The sequence below is a fragment of the Falco cherrug genome, chromosome 18 (genome assembly GCF_023634085.1).
Source record: "Falco cherrug isolate bFalChe1 chromosome 18, bFalChe1.pri, whole genome shotgun sequence".
In the NCBI taxonomy this organism is placed as follows: Eukaryota; Metazoa; Chordata; class Aves; order Falconiformes; family Falconidae; genus Falco; species Falco cherrug.
Window position 1 is genome coordinate 1,622,775 of NC_073714.1, and position 21,238 is coordinate 1,644,012.

General features: G+C 43.4%; 1 protein-coding gene across 1 annotated transcript in view; it reads right to left on the reverse strand.

Annotated features, from left to right (window-relative positions):
* Nucleotides 1-258: 258 nt before the first annotated feature.
* The window catches only part of ADAM9 (ADAM metallopeptidase domain 9), a 29,965-nt gene continuing 8,985 nt past the window's right edge, over nt 259-21,238 (reverse strand). Inside the window, exons 2-22 of the mRNA XM_055696111.1 lie at nt 20,274-20,371; nt 18,791-18,855; nt 17,595-17,673; nt 15,580-15,656; nt 14,790-14,979; nt 13,754-13,819; nt 13,274-13,345; nt 12,353-12,522; nt 11,072-11,153; nt 10,180-10,313; nt 9,786-9,957; nt 9,572-9,664; nt 9,146-9,341; nt 8,559-8,664; nt 7,622-7,805; nt 6,868-6,948; nt 5,809-5,914; nt 4,513-4,645; nt 3,926-4,028; nt 3,189-3,316; nt 259-2,420 (exon numbers count right to left, since the gene is read on the reverse strand). Coding sequence (XP_055552086.1) covers nt 2,309-2,420; nt 3,189-3,316; nt 3,926-4,028; nt 4,513-4,645; nt 5,809-5,914; nt 6,868-6,948; nt 7,622-7,805; nt 8,559-8,664; nt 9,146-9,341; nt 9,572-9,664; nt 9,786-9,957; nt 10,180-10,313; nt 11,072-11,153; nt 12,353-12,522; nt 13,274-13,345; nt 13,754-13,819; nt 14,790-14,979; nt 15,580-15,656; nt 17,595-17,673; nt 18,791-18,855; nt 20,274-20,371 — 2,447 coding nt within the window. The 3' untranslated portion in view covers nt 259-2,308. The remainder of the gene's footprint in view (nt 2,421-3,188; nt 3,317-3,925; nt 4,029-4,512; nt 4,646-5,808; nt 5,915-6,867; nt 6,949-7,621; nt 7,806-8,558; nt 8,665-9,145; nt 9,342-9,571; nt 9,665-9,785; nt 9,958-10,179; nt 10,314-11,071; nt 11,154-12,352; nt 12,523-13,273; nt 13,346-13,753; nt 13,820-14,789; nt 14,980-15,579; nt 15,657-17,594; nt 17,674-18,790; nt 18,856-20,273; nt 20,372-21,238) is intronic.

A 21,238-nucleotide genomic window follows, 5' to 3' on the forward strand; every position in this document is an offset into this window, starting at 1 on the left:
GGCTGTGACCTGGGCCAGCGCCTGCCAGCCCGGGGAGAGACCCCCGCGGGGTGCCGAGCCGGGCCCCAGCCCAGCCGGGCGGCGGGGGGCGCCCAGCCCAGCCCCCCGCAGCAACAGCAGCAACAGCAGCACCCAGCGCGTCGCCATCTGCCCCGGCAACGGCCCCGCCCACCGGCAACGGCCCCGCCCACCGGCAACGGCCCCGCCCACCGGCAACGGCCCCGCCCGCCCCGGAAAGCAGAGGCAGAGGAGAGCGCCTTGTACAAAACCGGCATCTTTATTGCTCGTTTGTTTCTTACAAAGGGGGTCGGTAACAGCCCTTTGGTCAGGCCCCGAGAGCATGGCAGCGACCGACGAGCAGAGGTTTCACCGCGTGTGGGGACGGACATCGCCCCCCGCTTTCTCCAGAGCGACTCGGGGGACAGGGATATGCGTACACTTTAAAAAAGAAAGTCAGTAGTCATCTGCAATATTCAACACATGTAAAATCTGAGCTATTTCCTTTCCATAGGATCGCTTCTAAAAACCGCACGTTCACTGCCCTACACCACCACCCTGCAAATACTGCTAACGTGCATGCCGGAAGTATAAAAACTTTATCTATTAAAAGGCACCATTTTCAGCATAGTTTTAGTTCACACATACAGCTTCAAATACAATTCCGTACGTCTCTCAGAGGTGATTCCTGCTGCCTGGATTCCCTCGTCCCCATGGTCCGGAGCAGACCCACCAGAGAGGCTCCCGCACCACCTGCCTCATTGTGCCGCAAAGCCCATTGCTACAGCCAGCCCAAACTGAGTAAACACAACAAACGTCAGGAAGCGATTATCTTGGAACAAACAGAAGACCCCCACAAATACATCTGGTGATACTCTAGGAGACATTTTACGTATTTTAATAGTGTTATAAATCTTAGTCTAAGTTTATGGGAAACCACAGGAGTTCAAGTATTTTATTACTGCAAATGCAAACACTATATATATATATATATATATTTATATATGTATATACAGAGGAAAAAAATTTTTTTTGGCAATATTATGGGGGATTTTACAGATAGAGTTTGTGCTCTGTGGCTAGCACAAAGTGAAAAAGCCAAGCACTCTTTTCAGTACTTATTTCACTTTTAGCAAGTTGGTGCAACAGATTTCTATTTGTGACCACCAGCGTCCAGTTTCTACCCGCAGCCAGACAGCATCACACTAACGGAGCTCCCCTCCTCGGCCAGCACACCACACACTGCCGTTCAGAAGCAGGTTTCAGATATTGTTGTCAGTGGTGTAGAAACAGATGGCAGTCCCACCTAATGCAAGTTAGCCTGTTTAAGCATCCTGACTGACACTAAAAAGGTTTGAGGATTGGGTGAAAGGGCTGCATTAGTCAACAAATTCCTGTTTAAAGTGCTCAAAGAAGCTCAGGTGACTTAGGCAGACACGTTTTTCACATCTCAGTTTTCTGCAGTGACTGCTACTGAGTCTTTAGACCCAAATTAAAACATAAGAGCACCCTGTTTTTTAAAACCAAAGTATGGCTGCGTCTTTTCGTACCTTTGCTTTCATTGCCTATTCCTGGTATTAGTGGAAATTAGTGCAGGATTCACATTTAGCAACTCACAATTACTAATTTAAAATCATTAAACTTGGTGCTTGTATAGCACAGCTTAGTGTCAGTCAGCATGAAAGTAAGAATTTAAGTGCATTATTACACATCAATAAACATATATACATGCATAAACATGTTTACAATATATTTATCTTCCTCTGAAGTAGTACACTGATACCTTATTTCACTTGTGCCATTAATGTGTAAATGGGTAACGTTTTCCAGTCCATGCGAAATTATTTCAAATTAATTGGCTGGATTTCCTTGTTTTGAAAACAGTATGGGTTGCTTCCATTCTTCACTGTACGTTTAAGAAAGACGACAACAAATCAGACAATTTTGTTATTAGGGCTCATCGCAGAAATGGGGAAACTAAAAGCAACTCCCAAGTGCTGTACTTTAAAGATTATTTAGCTGCAGGCTGCTCCACTTCCAGCTGGACAGCCTGCTGCAGTTTACAAAGCCACAATACTCAGACAGATCTAAGAATGGGTTAGATGTTTTCAGTTCCTGTAGCTTTGGTAGAGGTATTTAGTTTAAAGTTTTACATTCCTTGTTTCAATATCTCATTTGCCTTATCACAGGCTGCAGAAGGAAGGCTTTCCGGGATTACCTTGGGCCACTCAATGCAAGAAAGGTAACTGCAATTTCAGCTCTGTCTCAGTGAACGGGTCAGGTCACGTGAAGGCCCCGAAGAAGCCAAAAGCTACTTGGGAGGCAAAGGTGCCGGTCGAGAAGGAAAATACTGTCCCTGAGGTAATTTCTGCTGTGGTGGAGGAGGTCCCTGAGGTACACATTTCTGTTGCGGAGGTGGCGGCCTACAAGAGGACATCGAAGCCGTTGTCAGCCCAGGTGATGACATCCAGAACGTACATCCCTCTCCCCCTTGCCTGGCACCAGCACCCCAGTGACTCCCCCCGGCCAGCTATGCCACTTTGTGCCATCTCAGCTTCCACACTGAAGACTCATTTCAAACATGCCATGGTCAGACTCTGTTTTCCATTGCCTGGAACCCTCAGGGAACCCCAGTTCGTTAACACACCACTTTTCCCCAGACAAAGACCCCCACAAGTTTCCCACCAACGCAAGCTATTGTAAAGCTCTCCCTCTCAGTACCTTGCACTTTCCGGATGCGCAGTTTACGGCATAGGCATCATATCTTAGAAATACAATTTAAAAGCAAAACAAAAAAAGGAAAACTTTCTGTTCAAAGTTGATGAGAAATGATCCTGTACTTGAAAATAATGTTCATGAATCAGCAAAATGACAGATTTTTGAGTAATTTCTTTTTAACCTGCTTATTTCGAGAGGCATGTTATTCGCCTCTATGCAGGGCTAATATGGCTCTGCAAAAGCATTCCAAAACTTCTTAATCAAAATGTAGTCATGACAGTGTATAAAATGAATGCTACGGGCAATAGCATTTTAGTTCCACAGTGTGAAGGAGAAACTTTTTTCAACAAAAGGTCAGTCCTGCTTGCACATAATACGTGATGAAATACCCTAATGCCTACAGAGATGAAGGCAATGACCATAAATATACCTCAGTGCAACTGCCAATAGTTATTTGCAATAACTCAACTGACCTTGTTGGCAGCTTCTGCGCCTGTGGTGGCCGGTATTGCGGAGATGGGTAGTAAGACTGGTGGTAAGCCTGCTGAGAATGCTGGTTACCTGGGTAAGATGGAACAGGAAAGGTATTCGGTTCCATATCCTGCGAAGAAAACGTTAACAAGAACGTTCACAAATTTGCATATAGGGAACGGAAATATTTGTTTCGTTAGTTAACTGACATTTAAGACCACTTGCAAACAAACTGGAAATGTCCGAGTTGCCCTTTCCTTCTGAGAAACTCAGCAGAAAGAAACAGCAGCAGTCTGGAAAGTACTATTATTTCGGAAAAAACAGAAAGGCTGATCACAAGTGTTTGATTTGCTCGGCAAGTGTGCTTTGGCTAGTTAGGGCACTCAGACAGGTAACTGGTCTGAAAAGGAGTGGGGCTAGGGAGCTGGCAAGGATTGCTTCCCTCCTCAGGTGGGGCAGGGGGTTCCAGTGTATGATAAAGGGGGTAGCAGAGCAGGTAAACTGCTTGTCAAGCCAAGCACAACTCATAAAAAGCTTAAACAGCAGGAAACTGAGGAGTTCGCACACACCCACCTCGGGAAATAGTTATTCTCTTTGCCTTAGCAAAGAGAAAACTCAGTTTGCAGAAATAGAAGAATAAAGTCACTCTGAAGCTTTTATTAGGGCAAAAGCCTGCCTTTATCTGTTGCTTTAGAGTAACAGACGACAAATAAAGTGATGAAAAGCAGATCATTCCTACCATGGGTGCACCTCTTGGAGCATAAGGCATGCCATGTGAAAAGCCTCTGTGGTGGTAGTCTCTTGGTTCGGTTTCTGTCCTAGGAGGTGGTGACTGAAGGGACCTGAAATGCAGTTGATAAGGACCGTGTGAGCACATAACCTTGACAGAATGGCTATGCAGGCTACAAATCCAAGCACTTTGAACCTGCTAGATGCCTTTGTACTAGCTTAGCCCATATTAAATGTCAGGAATATAATATTTGCCACAAATCTAATAAACAACATAACCATTTCTCTGTTTTGGACTCTGACAGCTTCATTTTGCCACTTTATACCAAAGATGGGTCCTAAAAATATAAAACCAATCACCAATGCATGATGACAAACACAGTAAGAAGAAAGTTCTCTGCTCCCTCAATTTAAGGTGAATTTACCTCTTCTGTCATTGCCTAGGAAAAGCTACATGTGTCATTTGATGCAGGGGCCTTCGCCTGACATCTTAGGACTGGAGCATGCCTCCCTACTTTGGCATTGGCTTGCATAAATAAATGCCTATGGACTACTTCCAAAGGGCAGAGGAGAAGGTACTAAGGAAAATGTACTTACGAATGGCAGCGTGACATTAATCTTCGACAGCACCGCTTCAGCCTGTCTCTTTTTGCAAATGCCACAGCAGCAGCTATAAGGAGTGGGAGGACCAGGAAAAAAAATACCAGCAGCCCATTTCTCAATGAGGTGTCTTTGATGGGAACAAAACAATGGAGAAGGAAAAAAAAAAGTATTATATGGCATTACCACCACCTGACTCACTGTAGTGGTGCATATTTTGTAGGACTGGTTCTACAACTATTTTCCATTTTCCATAGAAGAAAAAACTGAAGAATCTAGTAAGACTGAAAGATATATACCCAAAGATACTCTTTTCTGATTATCTTTTCATAGGATTGTCTGGTCAAAGAACTGTAGGTGCTGTGACACCCTGGGCTGTAAGGCTATAACAGCATATTGAATATCTAGATGTAATTTTTTTTCCACTACATTACTGTGAACATCTTATGAGCTCAACTGAATGAGAGGAAAACAGAGCTTCTGGATGCTGCGGGCATTTCGAGCGAGCGGGAGTCAGATACGAATACTCACGGAGTTCAAGATCTGATCCGTTTATTGTACAAACCAGGTAAACTTTTATAAGGCATTCTATAAACGTGCGATAATGTGATTGGCTATCTTACAAGCGTATAATAATATGATTGGTTAACAATTGTTTACTGGGAAGATTTCTGTTTCTGCTTGTTCTGGCACGTAGGTTCCTTTCTGCGGTCTCCTAGTTCTTCTTATTGCGTCCTGTCGGCCTTGGTTTTGTGCAAACATCTGCAATTTGCTCCTTTTTCTTCATCCCACTGTTCTGGCCGTGACCTCGTCTTATTTCTTCAGTATTTTTCCACTTGCTTCAGAGTTCAGTATAATCATTCAATACAGCAAGAGCCCCAACATCTGTACTTCCCCATTTCTTTGTCACATACCTCTCTTCTATGCCCTTAGTTCTTTGGGGCAGGGACTACCTTTGTATTTACTACCAAATGAAGCATGCTGTCTGCACTCAAATAATAAATATTAATAAAACAGTGACTGGTCAACACACCTTGCTCTAGCTCGCCTGGGCCAAGTGTTAGTCCTGACTGTGCCGAGAGGGAAATGCATCTACCCGCAGATACCAGAACAGGGCAGCTACTCATCCCTGCCACCACTGCTAGAAGCAGCATGGCCTTAAGGACATAAAAATTCACATCTATGGATTTGAACCCACATCCTCAGCCAAATTCCGTGGCTTATTTCGATCTAAGAATGGAAGTTGTCAAGGCGGCGCAGCAACTTGTGCCCAGTTGCCTTACAACTACTTACCATTGTAAGGATGTCCGCCGTCCAGACTTCCTCCATAGCCTTTAGTGTCACAGAAAGGAGGGGCCCAGCCTGCTTCACAGTGACAGTTCCTGTTGTTATTGCACACCTGTATTTAAACAACACAAACACCACCATAAGGTTTACTTAGTAACTTAAGTTCCCATATATTTAAAAGCAGCATGTGGTAGCCATGACCATCTATTCCGCCCCTTCTGCGTCACTCAGCCTGAAGAACTTTAACCAGTAACTCTCACATCAATTCTAAATAGTCCTTGGCCAGGCATCTCAAGATTTCACATGACTAAGCAAGCAGCACAGCATTGTTCAGGATGAGCTTCCAAAGATTAGCTATCCCATCCGCTTAAAGACTGTGGCTTTTTTTTTATTATTATTATTATTTTTTGAGCAGGGGAGTTTCAAATTACATTAGTAATACTGGAACTGGGAATTCTTCTTGCCTGGCAAAAAAATATCATCTTAAGAGCTTTCATCAAAGATTATTTTTGATAATGTTATAGGCTCTCTTGTCCAGAGACATTTTTATAGAGTTTTACAGTTAAATAAAGAAAAATTAAGTTACTATCCACCACTTTAAAACTTGCTCAACTTACATAACCTTGGTCCAATTTTTGCTGAATGTTAGAGGCACTTTTCTCATTAACAGTACCAAAAAGCAGCTTTTTATAGCAAAACCCATTCTCAAGAACCCCTCAGAATTTTTTCAATCACTGCATCTAGCATCATGATTACTTTATTCCACATTAGTTACAGCCTTAAACAGAGAAGGGCAGAAGACTTCCTAAGTACAAAAAAAGACTAGTATATAGACACTGTTGATTAAGCACAATTACAGCATACCTAGCTCAATCTGGGACCTTCCAAAAAAACCGAGTCTGTTTATATATTTGCATGGCCACTGGCTCTAAGAATCCAGTGCTCTCGTAACAAAGATGTCTGCAGACCTCACTTAGAAATACAGCCCGTTATAGCAGAACTCATAGACGTAGCCTTCATTTTAAGTGGACTATCAGCAGGAGTGGAGGCTCTCACTCTGCTTACCCCATGTCCGTGACACTGCCTCTCCACATCACAGTCATAGTTCAGAACAGAAGCGCTCACACACTGGAAGTGCCTGCAGACCTAGAGGAACAGAGATGTGCACAAAGGAAGCAAGATGGCATTCCTCTGACCTACCCCTCCTTCCCCATCCCGCGTTCCCCCAGCTGCCAGCTCCATGGCACACGGCTCCGCAGCCACTCTGCGCTCACTGACCGCAAAGCGAGTCTCATACTCTTATGCCATAAACCCCAACACTACAGAAACACGTCTGTTCTACAAAAGGCTTCTCAGTATGGGGTCTGAACTGTCACTGGAAGTCTTTTGTCTCTAGCCTGCATGTAAAGGAATAGCAATTAAATTGTGCACAATAAGGATAAGTGGAATGCACATTCCTCTGCCGGGGCTAAGCTTCTAGGCTTTCTTGTTTAGTTGGATTTTAATTGAAAGTTGTCTTAAAGGCATTTGTGTGTGCCTGGCTCTTCCTGCTCATTGAGAGAGCAAAGATTCTGGCTCTCAGCAAACTTAATTTCTTGTGCTTCATCTGTAAATGAAAGGCTTGTTGCATTTTTTTATGCACACGCAGTGCAGTACTAGGCCGTGTGGGGAACCAATGGACTCGCTCAGTTTGGCATTAACTACAGACATCAAAAAATTAATGGCCATAAATATTCATGAAACAGTGTGGCTGAAAATTTTATTCACATGAAACCCCCAAATTATTGCTTTAAGAAATCACTTCCTAATTGTTAATTACCTTTCCGGTACCACATTTGGTACCTTCATTCACCATCCCTGGGTCCGTGACATCAGAGCCTAGCTGGAAATCTACACCCCAGCATGTGGTGCTTCCAATGGGAGTTCGGATAATAGCAGGCTTAATTCCAAAAACAGGCATCGTTTTCACATTTTCACATTGCAGCTTCCCACACATGGCATTCCTACAACATCAGCATATGAATACTGTAGTGACACTTGAATTTACTCTGAGAAAAGTGTGCCATGCATTTGACACGATCTTTTCTTTCTACTGGAAGACACTACTTGAAAATAAAACTGAAGCAGTTTGCCAAACAACACCGAGCTGAGCCTCATTTCAGGGCTGCAAGAGTACAGATTTATCCCTTCTTTCTGTAAGCTGTTGGGACCTTTACATTAAAGAACACATGAAAGTTTGCTACTCATTTTCCTGTACACAAACACCTTAGGATAAGATCATCAATGATGGGAGACGTGGAACACCCTCTCCTTGCCATGGCCTCATGTCTGAATGCGTGACACACAGATCCCCTGAGCCCACAGAACACTGCATGCACAGGAAACTGTGGCATGAGTCCGAAAGCTTCAAACCCAGCTACGGAAGAACTGTCTGAAGATTCAAACTCATTTCAACTATTATGTGCAAGACTTCAAGCCAGACAATCTAACCCAAAAGTCAACAGAACTTAGAAACGTGTGAGCATGGAGGCTTTAAGCGCTAAGAACAGCCTCGGAAATTAGGATAAAACACATCTTTTCTAATCTGTCTCACTGGGGTTTCAGAATGATGCATACATGCCAGTAAGGTTAGATTATGGGATGACATGTTTCTCCCCAGTGCACCTGCTAGAACACCCCAAACTAATACTAGAGCACCTGAGTAAAGTTTCTCGATGATACATTTAGGAACCTTGTGATGCATGGGCTCAACTCACCAGCTGGAACATTTCTTGTAGTCATGGCCATGGAAACCACAGTTGCCAAATCTGTCACCCTTGGAATTCACTTCAGTAAAACAAATGCTGGGGGCTGCTTTGGCTTCTGCAAACAACAGCCCACCCCCCAGACAAAGGAACCAAGTTAAATAGGGACAGAAACACCTCGTATCTTCCATGCAGCACAGACAGCTTAAGAATGCAATCAAAACAATGAAGAGCTGAAAATGTCAGCACTACAAGGTTCCAAGTTTAAAAAGAAAGAGAGAAAAGCAGTCCCTTAACACTGAGGCAATTGTACTGTTTGATATTTCTTCATGGCTTCTTTACAGTCCTATAAACTGGAAGCCCCACTGTAACAGGAATGATCAGTACAACAAAATTACTGCTTGAATCGCCAGCAGAGCATTAACCGTAACAAAGGAAGAACATGTGAAGGCTAAGCCATTAATACCACAATTCCAACTCCTTTGCCAAAGCCAGCTGGTCTTTGTTATAGGAAAAGTAGTAAATATATTATAAATAAACTTAGCGTATTCTTTTAGCTACATCTCCTAGAAAAATTGTAACGCTGTGCTCTTCCTTACTTGGGCCAAAGATATCCTGACACTGTGCATCATAGTACTGGCAAACGCCGTTGTAACAGTAGGCTTCGTCATTGTGGCATGGGTGACCGTTCTGAACGGTGAAGTCCGGCTGGCAGAACTGGGACGTGCCGTTGCAGTACTCTGGAAGGTCACACTCATTGTTACTTGCCCGACACTCAGTTCCTCCAGGAAGGAGCTAAAGGGAGAGAAGAGGGGGGAAATTGCATCAGAAAACAGAAGCCTTAGAGCAGAGATGAACCCTGCACCCAACCCACAATATGCCCCAAAAAAGGGCATTGACCTGAAGCACTCAGTGCATGCTGTGTACATGCACAACTCCCTCTCACAGACGCACTGGCCAGGCCAACGCTCTCCTTTTTTCAGCCACTGAAGAACACTTCTAAATAATACATTTGAGTCCCTTACCTGGCAGTTTTTACAGCAGTCACCATAAGCACATTCAGCACCATAGCGGAGTTTGCAAGTACCTGGTTCACAGCAAGGATCACTTTCACACTCCTGAAAACAGAAGTGCCGTGAATGTCAAGAAATTGCACCCTCCACCGTGCACAGTCCTCTCTCCACCAAGGGGCATGCAAGACTACCCTGGCAGCATTTGTAAAATATACAAGCTACTAACCTTTGGTGAGCCACAGTCACAATCCTCCCCAGCATCTACCAGCTTGTTCCCGCAGTATGGGACGCTATAGGTTTCATCAGGCTTGGGAACGTTGAGCAGGCAGCTTCCACCTTTGTTGAGAGTCAACTTCTCAAAGTCTTCAGCACTGCAGCTGCTGAAGTTCCTCGATCCTCTGCAACAGAGAGCTTGAGCTTATCTTTACACTAAGCCAACCCACAAGCATTCCCTCAGTTTGCAGAACAATGGTAACGCTTGTTTTCCCCATGAGCTGCAAGTGTGACATGACTCTCTGCAAGAGCACTTTGAAGATGAAAGCAATCATCCACAAAAACAAAGCGCATGGGTAGGGTCCTTTGACCCTCAGACAATGCCTTCCCTTCTGTCAGTTACTCACGATGCTCCAGAGCTCATAATGCAACTGCTTGCTCCACAGTGACAGACACGTTCATCGTCATGGTTCATCCCCAGGTTATGGCCCAGTTCATGAGCCATAATTGAAGCAAACATCTGTATACTGATTCTTCCAAACTGCACAAGAGCAAACCAGAAGAAAATTAGCAGACAGCTTATATTGAGACAGTCAGTGTTTACTATGTGCCAATAAGACATTTCTGTCATTCTGTCTCTACTTTAAAAGGATTCTCAGACCAACTGTGCCTGCTTTCTAACCAGTGTGTGTCATCTGCTTAGTAATAACAGCCCTTGGATAAACATATTTGGGACACTACTGAACCGCCTCTACTTTCCAGTGCAGCTGCAACATTAACACAAAAGACTGAGTTCTCCACACCAGCCCAAATCTCTTAAAACATGCAAACGCTGATTCCAGTACTTCTGTCCAAGAAAACAAGATTGCTAGGATTGCCAGTTATCTGAGATCAGCAATTCAGTTCATTAACACTCCGCAATTTCACATAAAAAGGGCAGTCAACTAGCACCGCTCGAGGAGTCGGGTGTTGGTTTTGCAGGTCAAGCAGACACCAGAGGACAAATCTGAGAACTACATACTTCTAAGGCAGAGGTGCTTCAAATGTCAGCAGAGAAATCCTGTCCCTTTTTCATGAGTGCTGCACACATGAAGGGAAGCTGAGCAGAGGACGCAGAAGACCACAGAAAAGTTGTGATCCGGATATCATGGAAGTGCCAGAAACAGTTGGAGACCACATAAAAGCTCCCACTAAGCCACTTCAGCTTTGTTATTACAGATTCCACACTTCCAGGAAGACTTCTGGAGTGCAAAACTCTTATCTTGATCGCATTCACACTTATCACTAAAGATATCTCACCACATTAATGCCTCCTGCGTGGCTCTTGGAGCACACTGTTCCAACATAGGCCATTCCAGCTGTGCCACCAAACCCCTTCTTCCTACGGGGAATTCATGGGGAGAAAAAGGAAAGACAATCAACTAGACACACAACACTGCCAACAGTACAGCCCATCCGTACAGCTACTCAATACACCACTTCTGCTTCTGGGGCATAAAATACTGCTTTTCCAGCTTTCCAATCCTAACAAAGCAGCACTGCTAGGAATGCTACTATTGACTGTGGGTATGAATGTACCAGTTCGGCTTTATCTTTCTGTTCATGGTTCTTTATTCTTAAAGACAAGAGTTTGCAGAGAAAGTCAGCCTCTTCCACATCTTCCCTCTAAATATAAATAATTTAAATGGCTGTTAGCTGCCCTTCTACTGTTGTCAAACTCCATAGATTTCTTTCCTTGTCAACTTCCTTCTCGTTACTCTCTTATTTTGTTTCTACACAGTTCTTAAAGCTTAAGTGCAACAGCACGACACACCACTTTTTCTTCAGATACAAGAATTTTTTAAAAGAACATTTTTTCAGCCATTTCATCCTCATCACCTGAGCGGTGCTGTTCTGCCTTGGAGAAGAGGCTCCCACAGCTCCTGTGGGAAGGGGAGCTGCTACTTTGCCCAAGGGCAGGCTGGGCTGCTGCCCCTTCGCTGCTTTGGGCAGTGACTTCCTAAGGGCTGCGCTATCTGCGGGAGCGGGAAGTGCACAGGGGCACGCGTCCTGGAAGTGGGGCAGAGATGACAACTCAGGAAGCTCTGAGCTAGCTTAAGGCAGTAGGGATGGACAGATTAACGTCACATGTCAAAGCTCAAAGCACGTAGCTAGCTTCTGGATAACAACTGCAGAAACAACTTTTTCTCCGTTAAAATGCAATACTCTGCACCAGGTTTATGCTCATTTTCAAGTGGAAAAATCCCTAGATTACAAGTCTAACCAGTGTGCAACCTGACAAAGGATTATCTGAACAGAAGCTTTATACAATAGAACATGGAACAGTACAGGACATGTGGGACAAGAAAAAAAAAATTATTTAGCAATATACCTGTCAGAGAGGACACTGAATTCAACGACCACAGAAACCTTAAAAATGCTTAAATTGACTTGGACTGTTTTCACAAGTACATAAACCACAGCAGATTGCACTGGATTCTCTGCTGAAATACGCTGGCTACTTTTGATACCACAGTACGGCTGAGCAGAGAGTAATAGAATGAGCTTCTTAAAAGTCAAAGGGAAGAGACTGCAACTCACAGAACAAACTGGGCACTGTCATGTCTCCGGCGTAAAACAAGATTCTTCTCTCGCCACTGTACAAAATTTGCCAGCACATCACCAGCACCTCCGTCTGTGCTAATTATGTTTTCATACTTCCAAATCTCCAGACCAACCAGCACAATGCGGATGTTCAACATGATGTACATCTGGGAAAGAAAAGAAAAAAGAAAAAAAAAAAGAAATATTTCTGAAGACCTTCAGATAAGATCAAGTGGTCTAGTATTATATATCTTATTGCAAGAATCTACTTTTTCTGTTTGGGTTTGTTAGTTTTTTAAACGTTAGCACACAATTCAAATCACCCAAAATGCATTTTCGCTGTGATTTAAATCTTCATTAGCTAAAGGATCAATGCTTAAATGCCACACAAGCAATATTGTAAGAAAACTGAGAACAGATATAAAAAAAAGTCTCAAATCTAACAAATAGTGTCATCTGAAATAGTCAAGTTGAAAAACATGCCTTTTCTCTAACCTTTACATAAACACAAGAATTGCAGTAACTGCAACAGCCTGTCTTGTCACTCACTGTACGTAGCACAGGTTGGAAGAGTTCCCTAAATTAATTCTCAAGTATTATGATTGCAGATGAATGTAGAGGTGGAAAAGCCTTCACAGCAATGCATTCACCAAAGCCCTCTGTCAATAAATACTGCCACCGCTTTGCAGCCCCCGCTACTCTGGCACTCCTTCAGCACAACGCTCAGGTACGACTCTTCAACATCACAACTGAGGGAACAGGTTTAGCTCCTGGCTTGATAAAAAAAACCCTTTATTTCATTCTCACTAAAGCGGTAACAGAAGAGACGCCAAGGTAGAGGTTTACAAAAGTAAACAGCTGCAGGGCTGCTGCACACAATGTCATTCCACTTACACACTCAGCGTAGCTTTAACTTACACTGTCAAGGAAGTTTGCCAGTTGCACCATGTGTTCTCTTACTTCTGTTTCACTCTTCCCAAAATCTTCAAACTGCAAGACAAAGAAACTAGTCATTGAAGGGAAGACAAAGACAAGGAACACAACATTTTAAGACTAGCAACATGAAAAACATTCTTGCCTGGCTCCAAAGCTCCTGTCAAGGTGATGCTAATCAAGACAGCAGCACCTTCACTGCCATTGTACAACATCTCAATATTCAAAAACAGTACAGCAAAGACAGTTTTTGCCAAGTGTTTTCTTTACGTTTGTCTGCCAGTTTACTCTTTTCCTGAAGAGTACTGCATACAACACATTTGTTCTGTTTTAGGTTAGCATATTTGCGTAACCTTGGCTGAATTGTCAGTGTCTTTCAACAGCCCATTTGGGAGTAAGGAAAACTGAGGGCTTTCCAAGCCACCTCCTGGGGAGAAGGAAGGGAAAGCAACACACAGTCCCTACCTTTTCTTTATCCACAACTATGAACAGCTCCACATATCTTGTTTGATGTAGGACTGCTCTCTTTCTCTGTGAAAAAAAGTTTTAGATTACACTTGAATTAATAAAATTGAAGTAAACAAAACAAAATCATGTCAATGTCGTATTTCACTTGCTACAACTGGTGGTTTGAGAAACACACCCAAAGCACACTGTGCCAAGACAGCAACAAGCCAAAACCAAGAAGTGTGATCCAATGCAATGACAATTCTATACGTGTTCTACACTAAAATTTAGCTGCACAAAGATTTCCTGTGTTTCAAAAGCAAAAGACCTCTTTACTTTTCACAAAGGTTTCTTTGGGAAGACAGAATACACTCCTATAAAGGAGCAGAAAGACACTAACTAACAAACAAACATCAACAACCTTGAAATGAAATTCAGTGTTTCTCATACCACTGCTTTTACTGCAATCTTGTTCCTGTATAGCCAGTCTTCAAACAACAAGGGGGGACACCTTCACACCAAACTGTTATTCTGACGTTTAGGAGCATGGAACAAACAACACAATATTCTCCTGGCTTCTGATGCAATACTTTGCTAATGAGCCCCTCCAATAAGGGTTGTGTTCCTACCCCTACCAGCCCCAAAATCTCTGCCCATGAATAATCTAATTAGCCACTTAGCCCTCACAGAAAAAATTGGGTTGAAGGGACCTTAAAAAATCATCTAGCTACAGGCTGTAGCTAGACGTTGCCACACGCAGGGACACTCTCCGCTTCCAAGGATGGGGCATCCACAGCTGCTCTGGGCAACTTGTTCCAGTGTCTCACCACCCTCGCAGTGAAGGGAGAGCTCCTCTTCTGCTACAAGCAGAAGCAAACTGCAACTGCTTTGTTGAAGCAACTGAGTTTTTCAGCAGCACACAAAGCCCTCTGAATCAGAAACCTTTAGGTATGTGCTAAGCTCCAGGAAATCTGATAAGCAGCTTCGATATTCTTAGCTGAACACTTACAAGACCCATTATAGGGGACTGTGGAGAAAACAGTGGAGTACTTACCCGCAGCAGCTGAGTCATACTGGGATGGTGATTTTCCTCTGTATGTTCTCTTTCATGGTCTTCAGTGGTTACTCCGCACATTGTGGGCTCCTTCTTCACATTATCCAATCGATATAGAATGTGTTTAGAGCCAGAAGAGGAATCCATGGGCTCAATCCCATAGGTGATGTTCCCTATTGTCACCAAACCTCTAAAATATGGTAGTGTGTGAGAAATTCTTGCATTAAGCACAGAGGATAGTTACCCAGCTTTTTTTACAGTAAAACAAACAGTTATTCTTTGATAATTAAAGGCATGTCTCTAGCTCAGTCCTTGCAAAACAGCATGCCGCATTTCAAGCGTGAAAGCAGCCTTTCACTGGACAGGGCTTTCAGAAATACAGTAAATTAAACTTTTTTGGAAGAGTTTGCAATGCCCCAGAAATTAAATCACAAGTCTTAAGCAGAAATGCTTTAATTCAAATACACTATTGCCACTCTCGTGTCAGACATGGCCCTAAAAAAATAATAATAATAAAAAAAAAATCAATGTCCCAAAATAACTTACTGTACACTGATAACAAACTGCATTAATCAACTTATTTAATGGTATTTCAAGGATCTGTTAACTATGTGAATAAAAGACACCACAGAAAGACTGCACAAAGGCATACACTATTGCAGCTTGGCCCCGGACAATGAATCCCCACCTGGCTGAACAGTAGTTAAAAGCAGAGCAAGAATTTTGTTTCAGGTTCACTGAGCCATGAGACTCACGTGACAGCTAGGACACAAAAGATGAGTTGTGCTACCTGAGCCCCAAGCAAGTGCTGACAGCAACCACAGAATCCAGGGTCCCCTCCACATATCCCTGATAATGGCAGTGATCCTGTGCAGGAAAACAAGAGTGCATTACACACATACTCCATGCACATCTGCACACCCAGCCCGATCTCTCATCATGTAATTGCTATGCCTGCCACTGACCGGCAGTAGTTACAACTTGAGAAACATTAATATGCTTTAGGTTAAATTTACCACATGCCTTTTAACTACAGTCTGTAGGTTCTAACACACTTGTAGCTCTACCACAATATAACAGCATTTCTTTTGCTAACATGCACCTAAAAATTTCCTCACCTGTCTTAATACCACAAGGACTTAGATATAGGAAGCTAATCAAGATGCCAGGGGTACAGGACTCCAGCTGCATCCCTACTTCCCTATCCTGTAAAGCAAATGTTCTTCACAACTCCACGGCACCAGCAGCTCATTAGAGATTTCAGTTTCAGATCCCAATCGCCCACTCAGCCATTCTACCTGAAGCCGAATTCAGAGCTGGCGCTGCCAACAAGCTATAAATACCAGGCAAGCAGGGCTCAGAAGCATATCTAGCAACTGGATTTCTTAACTTGACCGTAAGCCATCCTGCTCTAAGTTCTGTCCTCCACCCTGCCTCAAATATTTCAAGGCCAGCCCCTCCCTACAGATTTGGGCCAAATCACCAGTCTTCTAGCAAACAGCCCTGCAGAATGTTTGACTTGTACGTAACCTCTCTCCAGCAAGAAGAGGGCCAGCACCTGCTATTCTTGCCAACAGGCGCTTGCTGAACTTTTTGGTTGCACAGTACGTCCCCTCATCAGCCCTGATGAGACTGAATACTTCCATTTTGTCCTCCGTAAATACCTATTTTGGAAACTAGACAAGGGGATAGTATGGGGCAAATACGCTCCATTTCCTCTGGTAAGTGCATTTTTGAACATTATTATATGGGTCAGGTAGAAACAACAGCCTGTTGTTTCAGCAATGAATGCAGAAAGCACTGAAGGCATGTGTTAATCCTTCAGGGCCACTGTGACTTTCATGACATCATACATAAAAAGCATTTTTCCTCTTAGTCAATCACTTTTACCTAGGAAGTAAATACTCCATTGACTAAGGTGCTCTATTTCAAAAAGCAAGATCCTATGAATCATGTATGACCAACACTTCCTTTTCAAAAGAACAATACTGATACATTAGAAGAGTGATGCCCTTAGAAATACTCTCATGGTTTTTGTATTGCACAAGCTGCTTTTTATTCTTATGTCACTGAAGCAATTACATTTTCAAAGGCAACCTATCAGGCAGCCTGCTTGTGCATAAAAAGAGGGCTGCAAGTGTGTTCTTAGTGGAGTAACTCCATTGCTACACAGATAACATCCCTCTCAAAGGTCCTCCAGTTTTTATCTCATTCATCCCTTCTAGTAGTCCAGAAATTTGGGAACTAACTGATAGCCTGTCAACCCTCAAAAAATTCTTAAAAGTCACTAACAGACAGCTTCACACAACTGAAAAGATGGGTCAGCAGCTGACCATTCATTTGACTTCAATCTGGAAGACTGTTGTGCGTAAATGTAAAAGCTGCACACTCAGTCACTAGACCACCCCAGCCCTGCTCCGTGCGCTCTGGTCCCCCTCAGAAGCAAGGTCTGTGTCTGGAGGCGACACCAACACTGCACCGTGCTGTAGGACAAGGACAGCACCACTCTCAGATAACGATATACCTGACAGCTAAGAAAAGCATTTCCTTTTTAGAGAAGAGTAGCTTTCAGTTAGACAGCAATCACCTCCGTTTTAGAAAACAGGCATCTATTACCAGCTGCAGGCTAGATCCTCATCCAAAAATCAAGGATTCTCTCCACAAAGAGCACAGCACGTGAACAGGGTTAGAAGGTGGCCCAGCAAAAAATACAACTATCATTTTGTAATACGTGACTCCCTCACTCTGTAGATGCTTAGCGTTCGTGTCACCTTCAGGAAGCGTATAAAAAGAAAAAAATCCTACCTGGACATCTGGATATTCAGATTGCAACTTTCCCTCCTTATTATAGGTGTAAACGGTGAAATCTTTGGGCAGCAGTTCTCTGTAAGGAAAGGGGAGAAGGAATACAGAGAAATTTCATGAAATGACTATGATACTGTAGCAGGGCAGTAGGATGATCCTAATCAAAAGTGTCACAAATACATAAATTGCAATTAAATAAGGAAATATTCAGAAGGAAAATCCTTCAAAATTAAAAAAGGAAATTGTGCATTTCCACAGCAAAAGCAAAGATACCAAAATGGCGGAACATTAATGAATGAAATCAGATCAACCACCTCACCCCAGATAAGTAAAACAAGCATCAAAACCCATTAAATTGTGCTAAAAGCTTGCTTCCGTGCAAAAAAAATTTAAAAAATAATTAAAATCATAGCACTTAGTCTGCTGCATATGACTTCTCTTTGCCAGTTTTGGAAGGAAGTGCATTGCAGAAGTCTCCCACGATTAAGACTGCTGACCCATACTGGTAAATCCATTGATGCAGTGTAGCTGAATTCCCATGTTTCTGAGGGTCAGGGGCTTGGCAAGTGGCAGCTAGAGATCCCCAGATCCTCAGAGGCTTGTACATTTAAATAATTATCTCTTTTGCCTATTATGAGGGCAGCTGTAAGAACCCATAGCCTTATAAACCTGCTGCTGCTACAAGTAGCCCTTTAGAAAACGAACTCAAGACAGCCAACATCCATACTGTCTGTGAATTACGGGTGTTAAGGCACTGGATATAAATAAAGTCAGTTTCCTGGTTTATTAGTATTCTTGTGCTATGAGAAGGGGAAAAAAACCCACCCTGAAACAATAAACAAAACCCAGAAGAAAGCAAAAATATTTACTTGAAATACAGTTCAGTTTGTTTATTTTTAGATGTGAATGGACAGAGTCATTTCAACCATTCCCCAAACCCCATTTGAGCAAACTACTGCTTCCTTTACTGAAAGGGGATCACCAGGGTTGCAGGAGTTCAACAAAATTTCTGGCTGACAGCCAAGACTGTGTGACTCAATCCACTCTCACTGCCTTTCTCTGCCGGTTTCACAGCGCTAGCACGGAACTGTACTTCTCATAGAGAACCTCAAGAGTAGAGTCCACACGCTACCTGCCAGCTTGGTGTTCAGACAAAACAGATGGAATTTAATAAGCTGAAGAAATTCATCACTCACTTGTTCTTCTCTAGATGAATCGTGTATTCTTTTCCTTCTATTTCAATAGCATATGACACCTTGTCCTGAATAGAAAAAAAAAGTTGCATTTTACTCATATTAATGAATAAAACATTCTCTGAAATCAACAGAAGTTTGGCAGAAAAGAGCCTCTACAAACTCCATTACTGCTACAACTCTAGCATTCAAAGCACTACTGTCACCTTCCATAGCTCAGGACTAGTCTGTACTGTTAGCATTTTTAGATACAACAGGAGTCACTGGAGATGCAGACGATACCAATGAAATTTTAACCACCCACCAGGGGGATGCAGAACTCTGTCAATCTGAGCTGCCTCTCCTGTCACACTTCTTGCTGGCACCCCAACACTGGCCAGGGGAGCGGGTGTTCCTTGTGCTCCCAAGCCAGCTCTGCTGAGCGCACAAGACCTGGCAATGACAAGCTGACCACAGCCATCAGGATTTGCTCTGGTTCCCTGACATCCAGCAGACAAAATGACTGCCATGTCCACACATTGGAACTGCCAGGCACTAAGTTAACAAACTTTCCTTCTTAAATCTTCCTAGTTGTACCAGACCAGGAATAACCACATGTGAGTGAACCTGAACTTATTTTATAATTATCCCTACCTCTGGAACCTGGCATCCCTTTCTGTGTAACTAGGGAAAAGTTACATCAAGAAAGCTATTTCAAAATAGCTTTGTGGTTTTCTTATTCCTTGTTTCTAAGACTTCCACTGAAAACCTCTTAGTTACAGCTGGAAAAGGACAACACAGTTTTATTACTGAACATTCACAGTGAGCCAGTACCTCCACAGCCTTGCATTAGCCAAGTGCTACACACAGCAACTGGGGTCCTTAAATATTAAGTGGATAAGCTGAATCGCCTGGCCACTACATTAAATATCACAGCAGGAGTACTAATCAACGTCTGCAATAAACTGCAAGGCATTTTTGTTAATATTAAATTCTGCCAATGCTTGTAAAATTTGTGACTAAACACAGTTGGTTAATCCAAATACTTTGAAGTGTGCGGTCTTTAGTTACGTGGCTACAGCAGAATAATACAGTCTGGAAAGTACTGCTGGAGGTTCTGTAATCCAACCCCATGCTCAAAGCAGGGCCAGCTACAGAGCTGGCCCAAGCTGCTCATGGCGTCCTCCAGACAGATTTTGAGCATCTCCCAGGATAACAATCCCACTACCTCTCTAAAACTCTTTCCACTGCTGAACAACGCTCATTATGCAATCTTTACACCCAGATCAAAAATCCATTATGGCAACTTGTAACCTCTGAAGCAGGGAGGTATTTACTGTAACTCAGCTAAAGGCAATGCTAGATGTAATACCTTTTGTAAGGATGGCTACTTGCTTGCTGCTGGATGGGCCTGGTAGAGTTTTCTGAGAATTTCAAGTCCGTTTTGGGTGTACCTCATTAGGAAGTAAGATACTAAACTGAAGGCATTTTTAAGATTGCCCAGTACCTGTACTGAGGAGACATTGGAAGCCTCTCGCCGTTCTCTTCCTAACCTCTGCGGGATTACAACCTCATAGGAAGACAGGAGAGAAACCGGCTGGAAACCTAGAAAGCAGAACAGAAACACCGGCTAAAGAAACAAAGCAATCAGAAGGATAAGGCACAAGGAAGAGAACTCTTATTTCAGGTAAAGCCCCTTCAGCAGGAAGGAGGCAGCCTGTGACGCCAATTTAGGTCTCCAGCTTATCACAGACCCCTGAAACTGGGCTGCTCAGTAGGGGTCTGCAGCACTTCATGGGGCAGATCCCTCTGCTACTAGACTGGCATCGTTTCTTATCGCATTCTGTCAATCTCTACTTTTAAGAAAGGGGACAGCACCACTCGCCAAGGCACCACTTGCATTTAGAGAGCTGTAATCCAAAGAGAAAAAGCCAAAGGCCCTGATGCACGCAGGAGAGCACAGAGCAAATCTCTAGAGCAAAGCACACTTGGATTGCCTTGTAAAAGGCCAGAAAAAACAACATACAAATGGCTGAGAAGACACCCAATTTTCAAGGTTTCAAATCGAAAGTGTTGCACCCCCAATTACTGTCTTACAAGTATCTATCTCACACACCATCACTTTTCATCAGCAGGAATCAGAGCATTTAACAAAGCAGGTCAGCACAGAGAACTTGCTCAAGGACACAGACAGTGCCAAAGCCAGGCGTCCTGTGCTGCAAAGCTGCAGAACCGCAACAGCTCAACCATGCAGCCTCTAGATTAGCTCCCGGGGGCTCCAGCGATTCCTGCGCTTCCCAACGGCAGGGCCACACAAAGCTGGCCCAGCAGAGCTCAGCCTTACACCCTCCCCCTGCATGTCACAGCCAACCTTCTGACACAAGGCCAGTGCTACTCATGATGTTCTTGGAGAGCTCTTAAGGACCTTATAAAAACAAGCAAGGTGAAACAAATGCATGCAACAAAGTAGCC